The sequence below is a fragment of the Pituophis catenifer genome, unplaced genomic scaffold (genome assembly GCF_029215685.1).
Source record: "Pituophis catenifer annectens isolate HBS135680 unplaced genomic scaffold, rPitCat1.0.hap2 SCAF_18, whole genome shotgun sequence".
Lineage (NCBI taxonomy): Eukaryota > Metazoa > Chordata > Lepidosauria > Squamata > Colubridae > Pituophis > Pituophis catenifer.
In genome coordinates this window covers 7,243,528-7,258,088 of record NW_027256898.1, presented here as the reverse complement: position 1 = coordinate 7,258,088, position 14,561 = coordinate 7,243,528, and the positions used below count along the sequence as shown (strand labels likewise).

General features: G+C 48.7%; 1 protein-coding gene across 1 annotated transcript in view; it reads right to left on the bottom strand.

Moving 5' to 3' along the window:
• Positions 1-6,550: 6,550 nt before the first annotated feature.
• DISP3 (dispatched RND transporter family member 3) overlaps positions 6,551-14,561 on the bottom strand; it is a 32,640-nt gene continuing 24,629 nt past the window's right edge. The window contains exons 14-20 of the mRNA XM_070956167.1: positions 13,889-14,064; positions 13,659-13,785; positions 11,335-11,480; positions 9,923-10,082; positions 9,019-9,132; positions 8,048-8,214; positions 6,551-6,913 (exon numbers count right to left, since the gene is read on the bottom strand). Coding sequence (XP_070812268.1) covers positions 6,551-6,913; positions 8,048-8,214; positions 9,019-9,132; positions 9,923-10,082; positions 11,335-11,480; positions 13,659-13,785; positions 13,889-14,064 — 1,253 coding nt within the window. The remainder of the gene's footprint in view (positions 6,914-8,047; positions 8,215-9,018; positions 9,133-9,922; positions 10,083-11,334; positions 11,481-13,658; positions 13,786-13,888; positions 14,065-14,561) is intronic.

Sequence of the window (14,561 nt, the reverse complement as noted above, 5' to 3'; positions counted from 1 at the left end):
GGGGCGAAGTTTGGGCTTTTATGGCGATGGGGAGTATTGTGCAACATTCCACATTATTGTACAAACAGCGAAGGGTGGGGAGGGGGGGAAAACTTTTAATGGGGCTATAAATCTGAAGGTTATTTAACAATCCCCAATCAATTCAGCCGCATTAAAGTGCATTTACCGGGAGAGTTAATAGAAAAGTGGGGAGAAGGGGGTGAAGAAGGAAGGAAAGACGCCGTTTAAGGGGAAGAAAATGTTGATCCAGCAAATTCTTAGAGAGTTTTGTTTCCCCCTTCTTTTTATTCAGCCCCCGATAGGAAAAGTCAGCAGTTTTATTCCCTTTCTCTTTTATGTAAATCAATATCCCCTCGTGGAGCGTGACCAAAAATTGGTCCAGTTAGGGGTTGGGTGGCGAGAGAGAGGAAAATCTTTTAACGTCCCTTTTGGGGTCCCTCAAACTCTACCCAACTTCTCAAGAGTACCCACTGCTGAATTGGACAGCCGGGAGATGGAGAGAACCATTAATCTGCTAATTTGAAATCAATTTAAAGTGCATTTGCTTAATGGGTGGGAGCCTTGTAAACGAGCGAGATGTTGCTAATTTAAGGAAAGAATACCATGCCAAAAAAAAAAGATTTCTCCGCGTTGGGCTTGTTGTTAAAGAGGCCTTCGCTTATTTGTTCCAAGGGGATTTGCTGGGAAGCTTCATGATGTTGCGCAACCTAACTGAGGGATGCGGTGGCTCAGCGGCTAAGATACTGAGCTTGTCGATCGAAAGGTCAGCAGTTCGGCGGTTCGAATCCCGAGCGCCGTGTAACGGGGTGAGCGCCCGTGACTTGTCCCAGCTTCTGCCAACCTAGCAGTTTGAAAGCACGTTAAAAATGCAAATAGAAAAATAGGGACCACCTTTGCTGGGAAGGGAACAGCGTTCCGTGCGCCTTTGGCGTTGAGTCATGCCGGCCACATGACCACGGAGACGTCTTCGGACAGTGCTGGCTCTTCGGCTTTGAAATGGAGATGAGCACCGCCCCCTAGAGTCGGGAATGACTAGCACATATGTGCGAGGAGAACCTTTACTTTTACCTTAGGCTACGTACTTGGAAACCCAATCCAGATCAGAGAAACCAGCCACAGAGAAAGAAGATGGAGTCAATCCTGGTCCTTGGTTAGAATTAAGGCAGCCAGCCCAAAGTGAATGAGAAATGGGACAACTGGTTGCGGTCAACCCGCTGTAGCCAACTCGCCGTGGGACAATTCAATTCAAATTATTTAAAATAATGTAATTTTTTTAAAAAATTTTTGTCATTCGCCTTTCATCCTGTCCCTTCTTTCTTTCATGATTCCTTTCCACCATTTCTTCAATATTAGTGTTTTGTCCCGTGGCAAGTTGGTGGCGCAGTGGTTAGAATGCAGTATTGCAGGCTGCTTCAGCTGACTGCCGGCTGCCGGCAGTTCGATTCTCACCGGCTTCAAGGTTGACTCAGCCTTCCATCCTTCCGAACAGCTCCAGCTGTTCGTCTGCCTCACTGATGTCTGTGTCAGACTGTGGTGCTATCTCAAAATTAAATGAATTTCCAAACTGCTAATCTTTAAGGAAATCTTTCTTTAATTTGAGCTCAGCCACCGGATCATGACTCCGTGCAGACAAGACTGACCTTTTGCCTCCCAATCCCTCCCTTTCCAATCCCCAAATCTCTGCTTCTCATTGGCTGTTTTCCAATTCATTCTTCAGACTTCTTTTCCTCATCATTTCCCAGGAATGTGCCCCCCTCCCCTCATCTCCACGACAACCAGGCTTCAAAGGGATTTATCAGGCAAAAGTTTCAGAGTTTATCTTTCGCTCTCCTCTGCTCTCTCTCTCTATGCCAGCGTTGCAATGCTGACATCCTGACTCTGAAGGCAGCTGATAACTGGCATACGGCCCTGGCCCCCTCTCTGCCTCCGATGCAGAGCCCTCATCAGAGCCTTCCCCAGACTCCAGGACTGGCCCATGTTCCTCCCCAACCTCCTCACTGTCTGAATCTGTGGGCCATAACATAGATAGATCAAACACGCCAATCCAATCCAAGCTTGCCGTTTCCACCAACACCTGCTTCATCACCAATCCTTGGACTTCTCTTCCAAGAGACACACACATACTGACACCCCTTAGGGTACCTGGCTAGCGATCCTCATTAATAGAAGGGAATGTGGGGTATGTGGTTGCTGAACGATCTGGTAGCGATTGTGGCTGGTCAGCCAATGAATAGACATGGCAACAGATCAGCCAATGGGAGCTGAATTAGAAACTGAAACTGGAAGGAGCCTGGGCGTGGCTCTGCAGATCTGGATCTGTGTTGAGAGCTAAACAAGTCTGGGCTTGTCTGCTCTGCTGAATCGAAAATAAGAACTGTTCTCTCCTCTGCCTGTAACATCTACCACGTTGGAAGAATCTGCTGTTGGTATTGTACATTTAGTCACGTGTTATTATGTATATGAAGAGAAGTTAATGAATCCTGCTGCATCAGTCTGCCTGTGTGTGCTTTCTGGATTTGATTTCTACAACGAACTCTTAACATGGTTGAATCTCATTACAGAGATTCAGGGGCCGACATGCCTTGGCCATAAAGCCCAGCAGATCCTCCTTTGGCAGACTGGAAGACGAGGCTGTAGGGGGAAAGATGTTCCCAGCCTCTATTTGCCCACACCTGTCCAGGCACCTGGCATGCAGAGCGAGGAAGACCACTGAGGCAGGTTAGAAAGAGAAAGGGAGAGTTTGCCAGACAGCTTGAGCATCAGAATCCAGAACTCCGAACACTCACTGAACAGAAGCTTTGGTACCAAGATTTAGCCTGAGCCAGTGTAAATCTATTTTTAAGCTTCCTCTGGAGAGGAATTGCAGGGAAGAGGATCAAAGGAGCAGGACTTATCACCCTCCGAAGAGAAGACGACCGTCTGGTCTCTTTAGCATCTGCAGTTTACTGCAGTGAAAGAATACATCGGCACCATCTAAGAAGGAAATGGCTGTTTATTAACTATTTAAAATTGGGTGTTCTCGAAGTGAGAGCTGTGTTGTTCTTAGAGAGGCTGGGGATAGCAAAAAAGTCACTTCCTGTCCAATCGGAAGTTGGGAAACGGGCCGTTTCTGGTCTTCGGAGGGCCTCCGAGGGGGTGGGGAAGGCTGTTTTAGCCCTCCCTAGACTCATAGAGAGGATCTGGAGCCAGATGGGAGCTGAGACAGACTGGAACCAGGGCGTGTTTTAGTCTGCAGCTTCTGAGTCTGCGCAGAGAATTGAAACTAAAACTAAAAAAGCCTGGACTTGCTTGTCTGCTCTGCTGAAATGAAACTAACTGTTCTCTCCTGCCTTGTGTTGTAACTGCTACTACGCTGAAGAAGAATCTATACTGGTATTGTAAATACTTCATCTGTTATTATGTATATAAAGAAGTTAATGAATCCAGCTGAATCAGTTATCTGTGTGTGCTTCTGGATTTAATCTTTTGCAAGAAACCCTGATAAAGTGGAGGCGAGAAATAAACGAGTCCAGAGAAACACACACATACACACACACAAGCGAATGTCAAAATTTGTTGTTTTCTTTTCCAACAGTCTCAAAAAAGAACACGTACACGCGCACAGAAATTCCACAACCGAGGATGGGTAACTCAGGAACGCGGGAACAGCCAAGTTTAAAAATAAAATAAAAAATCGGGTAGGGACAGCAAAAAAAGGGAAGAAATTGTGCTCTTTAATTGCCGGAACGACAATGATGACGAAGGCTTGACACCTGCTCGTCAAGACCAGATCCCAACGTGGAGAAGCTTGCCCCCCCCCGCCCCCCCCCCACCTAAATCTGTCTCTGGCTAGTCTCAGCCAGGAGGTTTGCCAGGACCTTGCTCAGATCAAGCAAGGCATTTCAAGGTCTTCATTTGGCTAAAAGAGAAGCTGGCAACGTGCCTGGCTACCAGCTACGGGAATCCCGGAAGACTCCTCTGTTCCGCAGAAGTTAATTTACGGATCCGGTAAGCCAAGAGTGAATCCTTGTTCTTGGTGTAAATCACCCAAGCAGCAGCCTTGCACACCCAAGGATTCCCGTTAGTCACGGTGGTAAATCACTGGCGGTTTATTGCCTTCCCAGGAGAAGCACTTCTCTTCGAAGGGAAAAAATCGAGAGGCTCAAAAAAATTATATTCCAGGAAGGAAGGGAGGGAGGGAGGAAGGAAGGAAGGAAAAGGAAAGGAAAGGAAAGGAAGGAAAAGGGAGGGAGGTAAGGAAAGAAGGAAGGAATATGGGGACAACAAAGGAAGGAAGGAAGGAAAAGGAAAGAAAAGGAAGGAAGGAAAGAAAGAAAAGGAAGGAAGGAAAAGGAAAGGAAAGGAAGGAAGGGAAGGAAGGAAGGAAGGAAGGAAGGAAAAGGAAAGGAAGGAAGGAAGGAAGGGAAGGAAGGAAAGGAAGGAAGGAAAAGGAAAGGAAAGGAAGGAAGGGAAGGAAGGAAGGGAAAGGAAAGGATGGATAGATGGAAGGAAGGAAGGAAAGAAAAGGAAAGGAAGGAAGGAAAAGGAAAGGAAGGAAGGGAAGGAAGGAAAAGGGAGGGGAAGAAAGGAAGGAAAGGAAAGGAAGGAAGGAAGGAAGGAAAAGGAAGGAAGGAAAAGGAAAGGATGGATAGATGGAAGGAAGGAAGGAAAGAAAAGGAAAGGAAGGAAGAAAGGAAAAGGAAAGGAAAGGAAGGAAGGGAAGGAAGGAAAAGGGAGGGGAAGAAAGGAAGGAAAGGAAAGGAAGGAAGGAAGGGAAGGAAGGAAAGGAAAGGAAAGGAAAGGAAGAAAGGAAGGAAGGAAAGGAAAGGAAGGAAGGAAGGGAAGAAAAGAAGGAAAGGAAAGGAAGGAAGGAAGGAAAAGGAAAGGAAGGAAAAGGAAGGAAGGAAAAGGGAGGGGAAGGAAGGAAGGAAAGGAAAGGAAGGAAGGAAGGAAAAGGAAGGAAGGAAAAGGAAAGGATGGATAGATGGAAGGAAGGAAGGAAAGAAAAGGAAAGGAAGGAAGAAAGGAAAAGGAAAGGAAAGGAAGGAAGGGAAGGAAGGAAAAGGGAGGGGAAGAAAGGAAGGAAAGGAAAGGAAGGAAGGAAGGAAGGAAGGGAAGGAAGGAAAGGAAAGGAAAGGAAAGGAAAGGAAGAAAGGAAGGAAGGAAAGGAAAGGAAGGAAGGAAGGGAAGAAAAGAAGGAAAGGAAAGGAAGGAAGGAAGGAAGGAAAAGGAAAGGAAGGAAAAGGAAGGAAGGAAAAGGGAGGGGAAGGAAGGAAGGAAAGGAAAGGAAGGAAGGAAGGGAAGAAAAGAAGGAAAGGAAAGGAAGGAAGGAAGGAAAAGGAAGGAAGGAAAAGGAAAGGAAGGAAAGGAAGGAAGGAAGGAAAAAGCAAGACATCTAAGGGCGAACTCAAGGCTGGATTTGAGTCATTCGAAGGGGAGAAATTTCAATCCGCTTGTCGCTTCCAGGCGGTGTTTGAACACCTTCTCAAGAACAAGAGACGGGTCAGCTGGAGTGCTTCTCATCCTTGGGAACTTCAACTCCCAGAATTCCCAGCCAGCCCCATGGTTCAACTCTGGCCGTTTCTCATCCCCAAAAACCAAAAATACCCCCAAACACGTGGTTTGCAAATCCAAAATGGGAGACGGAAATGCCAATAGCTGGGGAGGGAGCGAGCAACGGCAACCAAGCTCTAAATATATATATATCTTCATAAAAGGCGAAGCTGGGAAAGATTTTCAGAGCAGGGAAGGGAAAAAAAAAACGTCTCGAAGAAGCCAACGAAAAAGGCAGCCTCTCATTCTTTAACTTCCACCAAAGGTGGACAATTGTTTGCCTGTCCAGATCCTCATTATTTCTCGCCCCAACCCAACCCCCAATAAAACCCTACCTGGAAACAAGCCAAGGGGAGGTAGGAATTAAAGTGCAAGTGGAAACCGAAGGCGAGGAAGGGGATACGGGTTGTGGGAAGCCAAGGACGTTTTCTCCTGGACTTCTGACCGGGAACCTTCGAAAAAACCAGAGGCAGAATTTCTGGAAGCTGCCGAAAAGCCTGAAATGTGTCAGCTGGTCCCAGAGATGGAAAGTGGGGGCAGGGGTGAAATGCTACCGGTTTACACCGGTTCGCGCGAACCGCTTGGTTCAGCAAACTGGTAGCGGCGGAAGCACAAGGCTCCGCCCACCTGCCTAGACATCATTACTTCCTGGTTTTAACGGGTAGGGAAGGTAAGTATATTTCACCCCTGAGACGGGGGGTTGTTCCTCTCTGGACTGCCCAGGAGGACCCCGTCTTTCTCCTCTGCCCTGGCTTCTCATCGTGTGCATGGGAAAAGACTCCAGCTTTGATTTCACCGGGAGACGGAGAACAGCTCCGGGACTCCCATTCTGCCGACGGGTGAGTGGTCCACAGACAAGAGAGCTGCATTCCCAGCAACAACTCCCATGGAACAGGATCAGAACCCACCCCCCAGAAAAGATCATGCACCCAAGAAGCCTCACCCTACAGTGTTCTCTCTCTCTCTCTCTCTTTTTTTTTGAGAGAGAGGGGAAAATGGGCAGGAGGGTCTCTGTGGGCTATAAGCCGGGCCCGCTGAGGAGGGGGATCTCCAATCCGCTTCTCAGCAGCACCAAATAAAAGCCGAGGCCGCCCGCCCCGGCCAGCAGCACCCCCAGTAACGCCTTGAGGAAAGAAGTCCGGCTGCGGGTGAACGAAGGCGGCCCCATGATGCTCAGCAAAGCTGTGCTGACAGTCAGGGTGTAGAGGATGGAGAGGCCCGTGTTGAGGGCCACGATCTTCCCGAACTTGGCAAAGGGCGCGATGATGCAGAAGAAGAGAGGAATGGTGGCAATGACCGTGGTGACTGCGCTGGAGACGACAGCCACGCCCACGTGGCGCACCGACTCCACCGTCCTCCACTGGCGACTGGAGCTGGGGTCCTGCGGGCCACATGAGACAGGTCAGCTCTGCTTCTCTCCCCCCCCCACCAAGGCCTTTAAGACAGCTTGTCCCATTTTAGGTTCCCCCCACTCTTCACCCTTAGAGAAACCTAAGCGGCACCTGAAATGCATGTGATTCTTTTTTTTTATTCTCATGCAAACTTTGACACACCCAACGGGATGTGTGCTGTGTTATAAGATGGGCCCCCTTGGCGGTTTTTTCCCCCCCACCTCCCCCCCCCCAAATACATGCACTGAACCTTCCTGGTGCCACCTAAAAAAACCAGTCGCTGCCTTGGATTCTCAACTTCAGTCGCTGGAGCAAGTGGCCGATCGAATTTTGGACCCATCTTTAGCTCAGCAAGCATTTTCGAAGGCGGCGTACACCAAGATGGCTCTGAAATATTGCTCGGGGTCGGGCTGGGCTTTGAGGAATAGTTCAAGGGGAATGGGGCGTGCTTAATAGCTCTCTTTCCCTATTCCAGAGTTGTTGCCCTGCGTGATTATCACGGTGATTAACATAGTGGCGCAGTGGTCAGAGTGCAGTACTGCAGGCTATTTCTGCTGACTGCCGGCTGCCTGCAATTTGGCAGTTCAAATCTCACCAGGCTCAAGGTTGACTCAGCCTTCCATCCTTCCGATGTCGGTCAAATATAAATCGCTTTAAACTTAAATGAAGACCCAGATTGTCAGGGCAATAGGCTGACTGTGTAAACCGCTTAGAGAGGGCTGTAAAGCACTGTGAAGCGGTATATAAGTCTAAGTGCTATTATTCCTTCCTTCCTTCCTTCCTTCCTTCCTTCCTTCCTTCCTTCCTTCCTTCCTTCCTTCCTTCCTTCCTTCCTTCCTTCTTTCCCAGTGCTTAGAATGCAGTATTGCAGGCTAACTCTGTCCACTGCCAGCAGTTCGATCCTGACCAACTGGCTCAAAGTTGACTCAACCTTCCATCCTTCCAAGTTGTGTAAAATGAGGACCCAGATTGTCAGGGCAATATGCTGACTCTGTACACCGCTTAGAGAGGGCTGTAAAAGCACTGTGAAGTGGTATGTAAGTCTAAGGGTTATTGCTATTATATCCTGGACGTAGAAGTAGGGGAGAGGAAGAAGAAGATGATGCCCCAAGACAAAGCCTCACCTCTGCCAGGTGCGGGGGGAGGCTCTCCCCAGCCAGAAGGAAGCCCTCCACCAGATGCACGCAATAGTCCACCGAGGAACCCACCAGGATGGAGAGCGAGACGGCTTCCACGGCCCCAATCTCCCAGCCCGACCAGTACATGACAGTCACCACGAGACAGACGACCCCTGATGAAAGAGATCAGCACCCATCAAAATTCGCCCTTCAAAGGCTCTGTTTCGGAGCTGAAACCAAAAGTTTCGTCCCTCCCTGCCTGGCACTGATTTTGTTACCGGTGAAAGGAGCGAGGAAAATTTTGGAACTTTTCAGGAGGTGGGAAAGGCAGGCTGGGCGTCATCTCGTGTAGCCATCTTACTTGGCTAAAGTCCCTCTAAAACAGCGGTCCCCAAACTTTGTGGCTTGGTGGCCCCAGCTGGGAAGGGGAGAGGAGAACCGGGACACGTAAATGGCACGTCCATGCCTGTGGGGGGGGGGGGCACCGCTCGCATGAGTTGAGCTGTGCACACGTACACCTTGCCTTGTCTCTTGTGGGGCCTAGTTCCAAATAGGCCACGGCCCCAGGTGTTTGGAGACCCCCGCTCGAAAATGAATGAAAAGAGAGTGGGGAAACTTCTCAAACTTGGTTTTTGGGAAGGGTTGGCGGCTTGCTTTGACATTCAGGTGAAAAAACGAAACGAAACGAAACAAACGAAACGAAACGAAACGAAACGAAACGAAACGAAACGAACGAAACGAAACCGTACCGAACCGAACCGAACCGAACCGAACCGAACCGAAACAAAACAAAACAAACAAACAAAACAAAACAAAACAAAACAAAACAAAACAAAACAAAACAAAACAAAACAAAACAAAACAAAACACAAATCAGGGCCTTATACGAATTCAGCCAGGACTCTTTCCTTGCGCACCGCAAGAATAGAGAGCCGGGATGGGTCGAGGCAGGGAAATTTGGATAGAGCACCCGGTACCTAAAATGGTGAGCAAGACGGGAAGCAGGAGGAGAAGGTGGGTGGTGAAGAGGGCGACAGCGGCGATGCAGATCACCAGGGAAAGGATGAGGCCGAAAAGGGCACTTTGCACACCTGGAACAGAGACAGACAGGCGAGAAGAGAGAGCAAGAATCATTTTGCATTTTTTCTAATGCTTTGAAAAGCCTCTGCCGATCAGGCAACTCAGCTGGGATCATCAGAGAGGCTTTTTAAAAAATGCCTCTCTGCCGATCAGGCAACTCAGCTGGGATCGTCAGAGACTTTTCAAAGCATTTTTTTAACCACCTCTTCGGCCAAGAGGTTGCAGAAAAAAAATGCTTTGAAAAGCCTCTGACGATCTCAGCTGAGCCGCGCGATCATCAGAGGTTTTTTTTTTTTAACTTTTAAAAGCATTTTTTCGTCGGAAGAGGTTGTAGAAAAAAATGCTTTTAAAAGTAAAAAAAAAAAAAAAAGCCTCTGATGATCGTGCGGCTCAGCTGGGCATGGGGAGGGCGCAGGGATTTTTGCTACCGGTTCTCCGAACCACCCGCCACCATCGCTACCGGATCGGGCGATCCGGTCCGAACCGGGAGCATTTCAGTCCGGAACTATAGGCCCTTTATGACTTGTGGACTTTAACTTCTAGAATTCTGGGAGTTGACGTCCATAAGTCATAGAAGAGCCCTGCTCTACAGCAACAATCAGGAGTAGTGGGACATGTACTGCAGCCATGTTCAGGAGTATCAGGAAGTGTTTAGGATTTTACCCTTCCTCTCTTAGCACGAACATATTGCAAGCTGCATGGAGTCACCGTATGTTAACCGGCCAAATACATTTGTTTAATAAACACATTTGCTAGCAATGATAAATCAGAGTTATTTCTCATTCTGATCCTATCACTCGCCTATGATTTCCATGAAGATCTGCTTCCAATGCTCACAAGTCTGGAAACCTCTGTGTAGTGACGACCCTTCCGGAAACTGCCGGATCTGGTCCTGAAGGAAGTTTTCCCATTTGCGATAATCGGAATAAGTCTGGAAGGATGATTTTCCCTTGTAGGTGGTCTGAAGGAAGGAAGGAAGGAAGGAAGGAGTGGGACGTTAGAGGAAAAGGACAAGGCAGAATGACAGAATGGAAGGGACCTTGGAGGTCTTCTAGTCCAGCCCCCTTCTCAAGCAGGAGAACCTATACCCCATTCCAGACAAGTGGTTGTCCAATCTCTTCTTAAAAGCCTCCAGTGATGGAGCACCGACGTCTGGAGGCAAGTAGTTCCACTGGTTAATTGCTCTCACTGTTAAGAAATTTCTCCTTAGTTCTAGGTTGCTTCTCTCCCTGATTAGTTTCCATCCATTGCTTCTTGTCTTGCCTTCTGGTGCTTTGGAAAAATAGGTGGACCCCCTCATCTTTGTGATAGTCCCTCAGATATTGGAAGACTGCTATCATGTCACCCCTAGTCGTCTTTTCGCTAGATTAGACCTACCCAATTCCTGCAACTGTTCTTCCTACGTTGTAACTTCCAGACCCCTAATCATCTTTGTTGCTCTTCTCGGCACTCTTTCCAAAGTCTCGACATTATTTTATCATACGGTGACCGAAACTGGATGCAATCCTGTCTCTCCAGGGCTGCGTGAGTGCCCTCGTACTGTAAGTGGGAATGACCTTGGTGGGAAGTTGCAAACTGGACAATGGTTCAGGGGTGAAATCTACTTACCTTCCCTACCGGTTCGGAAGTGCGTGCGCTGTGCGCACACCATTTTCACGTCTGATTTTAGACCCTCTAAGCATGTGCAGAGGGTCAAAAACAGGTTACTTCCTGGTTAAAACCAGGGAGTAATGACGTCCGGGCAGGTGGGCGGAGCCTTGCACTGCTGCCACTACCAGTTCACCGAACTACCCGCTGCCGCCGCTACCAGTTTGCCCAAACCAGAGCGAACCGGTAGAATTTCACCCCTGCAATGGTTGGATAAGAGGCAGCTGAGCCCGCAGAAGGAAAAGGGGTGTGAGAAGCACCTCAGAAAGGACCCTCCCTAGTTTTTTAGATAGCAAAAGGAAAGGAGGGGAGAAATACTAGCTGCTATTCATTGCTGTGCTTCTTGTCTGGACTACCTTGAAAGGCTAACATCAATTTTGCAAGCCTGAAAACATTTCTTCCAAGTTTTCTTAGGCTTTTCCTCTTTTTTGGGGCAGCTTTCTTGAGAGTTTGGAAGTCTAGCTTCTTGAGGACTAGGATCTTGATCCATTTTTTTTCCAGTTCTGGAGACGAAAAAGGGCATGGCGATCTCAGAAAGCCAGAACGGGAAATCAGGGGTCTCTCACCGACTCAAAGGCCATGGAGATCCACTGGATCTTGCCGTCCTTCACCCCCACCGTCCCATGGGAGAGCTGTCCGGGAAGCAGGTTGGGCTCAGGGAGGTTCTTACATTCTGGGTGTAGCATCTGAAGGACAGAGGAGACACTGTAGCCTAAAAAAGGGAAAGAAAACTGGTTTTTTTCCCCCGTGTATTCTGCAAATCGGGGTCTGCAAAACTCTTCTGACCCAGCCTTAGCAGAAGCAAGAAGCAGACTCCTTATTACGAAAAACCCCTCTTTATTTACCTCTTGTGAATTAATTTCATTAATTTCATTCACCCATCGAAAAGTCCAGGCAATAGTCCTTCAAGGAGTTAACTGCAGCAACAGACCTTATCAGTTCCTTGCAATAATTGCCAGGCTGTGACCTCCCAGCCGAAAGAAAGGCTGCAAATTAAAGTGCTGGCAAGCAGTCTTTGTGGCACGAAACACAATGAGCGAAATCGACAGAAATACGAACGGTTGTCCCCTACGACCACCACTCCCCTTTCTTTCTATTTATTCCCCAGCCAGGAAGGGGCCATTCAGCATCCACCTGTGCTTTGCTTCCTGAAGTCGACTCCTTGTCCTCCATTGTTCACCTCTCCTAACTGCTCTGCACATACGTGCATCTGGACCAGGCCCCAGCTGTTCTTCCTCCTCACTCATATCAGCCTCCAAAGGCAGCTGCCTCGCTGGTAGCTGGGAAATGTCGGACGGCCTTGGCTCTATCTCTGCGTCAGATGCAGAGCATCCATCAGAGCCTTGCCTGGACTCCAGAACTGGCCCAAGTTCCTCCCCAACCTCCTCACCGTCCGAGTCTGCCACCAGCTCTGCTGGTAGGTAGCGGGGCATAACAAAAACTGCCCACATATCTATGTTCATAAAGTCTTTATTTTATTTAGATTTGTATGGCCACCTATCTTGCTGGGCGTCTCACAACAGCAATACGCACGATCCACAGGCTGCGAGATTTTTTCCTTCCTTTTTCTCTGGCTAAAGAATTGCCAGATTGGCAGCCCCTCCAGGCGAGAAAAGATCGCCACTGGATTGCCATGTATGACCCTCCCCCGGCTATATCGCTCAACCATCTCCATCTTTCATGTCGACCAACTTAATAAAAACAGCCCCCGATTTCTAAGATTTCAGACAAGCTGAAGGGCAGAATTCGTCCATAGGCACGAACCTCATAAGGACTAGAAGCTTACTGTTTTTAAATCCAAGGGGAGACTCTTTTCATTCTGCTTTTCTTTTAAAGAGTGCCAGCGTTTTGCCAGTTTCAGGTGCAGCTTGGTATAAAGAAAGACAGAGTCCAGGTATTTGCCTCAATAGCTTTTATGCGTTTATTTGTTCTGCCCCAGCTACGGACCCCAAAGAACGCAGCACACACAAAGTCCGTTCAAACCTTAGTTTACTGAATAAACCAGTCTTTTACAACAACGGCTGTTAATTAATTGCATTAACAGCCACCAAGAATTCAAAGAATAATAACTGAAAGCTTACTGTGGTTGGCAGAATGCCCAGAAGCAATTTGCAGGAAGCTGATAAGAAAAGCAAGACAAGACACAAAGGTATGTGAACGAAGTTGTTCCCTGCAAATTGCTTCAATCGGCGTTCCTCCTTAAATAGGCTAAGGGAGTGGACAATTAGCCCCAACCCTTACTCTCGAGGAGACCTCCTCCTGAGGAGCCACTCCTGCCTTTTGGCAGCTCTGCGCGCCCGTGCATCGAGAAGAGGCTCCTCTTCTTCGTCCTCTTCACTTAAGGGAGCTTCTGGAGGTTCTGAAGGCCCTGGCTGAATCCCCGCCTCTGGCACCACATCTTCTCCAGCCTCCTCATTGTCCGACTCGAGTGCCAGCTGCACAGGCTGCTGGCACAGCACCACATCAGCCTCCTCACTGTCTGAATTAGCTACTAGCTGCACAGGCCGCGTACGGGCCACAACATTATTCAGCTGAATAAAGACGGCCCCCTCCTTAGCAAGAGCAAACCTGAATACACTTTGACACTCATATTTCTACATTTTCCACTCCTCCACCCAAGAAACATTGGCACACTCCACGTACTCAAGATAAGATAAAGAAGTACAGAAATAGTCATCGATCTCCCTTGGAGGTCTTCCAAGGACATTGGGTGTTTACTGAGGAACCTTCCATGACCTTGAAGGCCTTCAGAGGCGATGCATATGCACATATGCACATATGCTCCCTCTAGACTGTCACTAGAGACCTTAGGTTCCTGATCAACACCAGAGAAGCCCACAAGAGATTGTGGCTCACAGAATCGAGGCCTGAAAAGGAGAAGGGGAGATACCTGAAGGGAGGCACTGGGCTCCTCCTGGTTTGACCAGCTCGGAGTTGCTGGCAATGGCCTTACAGATCCGGCACAGGTTACCAATTTCTTTGAACAGGTCGAAGCTGCTGTCGTAGATGACGCTACCCTTTCCAAAGGAGATACAAGCGGCGAAGAGGAACATGTAAGCGAAATCCCGACTTGGGACGGCTCCTCCAGCCCCACAGACCCCAGGAAAGGACAACGCGCACCATGTCTCCAATGACGTGGTTGTCGGTGTGCCGGGTACGGTTGACCCCAAGGATCCCAAACACTACGAAGACCATGGCGCCCGTGTCCACCAGGGGACGCACGGCAGGCTTCCCGCAGTTGCCGTTCCTGCAAGGGTTGAATCCTGACGTGATGGAGAACCTGGATCTAGCAGAGGCTGGAGAAGGAGAGAGGACAGAGCAAGGAAGTGGTGCAGGAGTGAAATACTCGTCTGCTACCAGTTCGCTTTGCTACCGGTTTGCTTCGCACGCATGTGCACCGGAGGGGGGAACAGCTTTCTAGGATTTCTTGCTTTCTAATGAATATAAATTGCGCGGCACAGCTGATCGTCAGAAATACCGGTTCGCCTGAACCGGTAGCATTTATTACTACCAGTTCGGGCGAACCAGTCCGAACCGATAGCATTTCACCCCTGAAGTGGCATAGCTGTTAGGGTGATGATGTTGAGGCTTTAGTCATCCAAAGTAGGACAGGACAAGAGGACAAATTTAAAGAACCCCATCTTTAAATTGGGAGTTGTTGGGAAATTCGTGTTCCAGCCCAGAACCTAGCAATTATCTCAATACAGCTATTGGCCATTTTCACCCTTACGACCGTTGCAGCCTCCCCATGCTCATGTGATCCAAATTCAGACGCCCTGGAAACTGACTCATA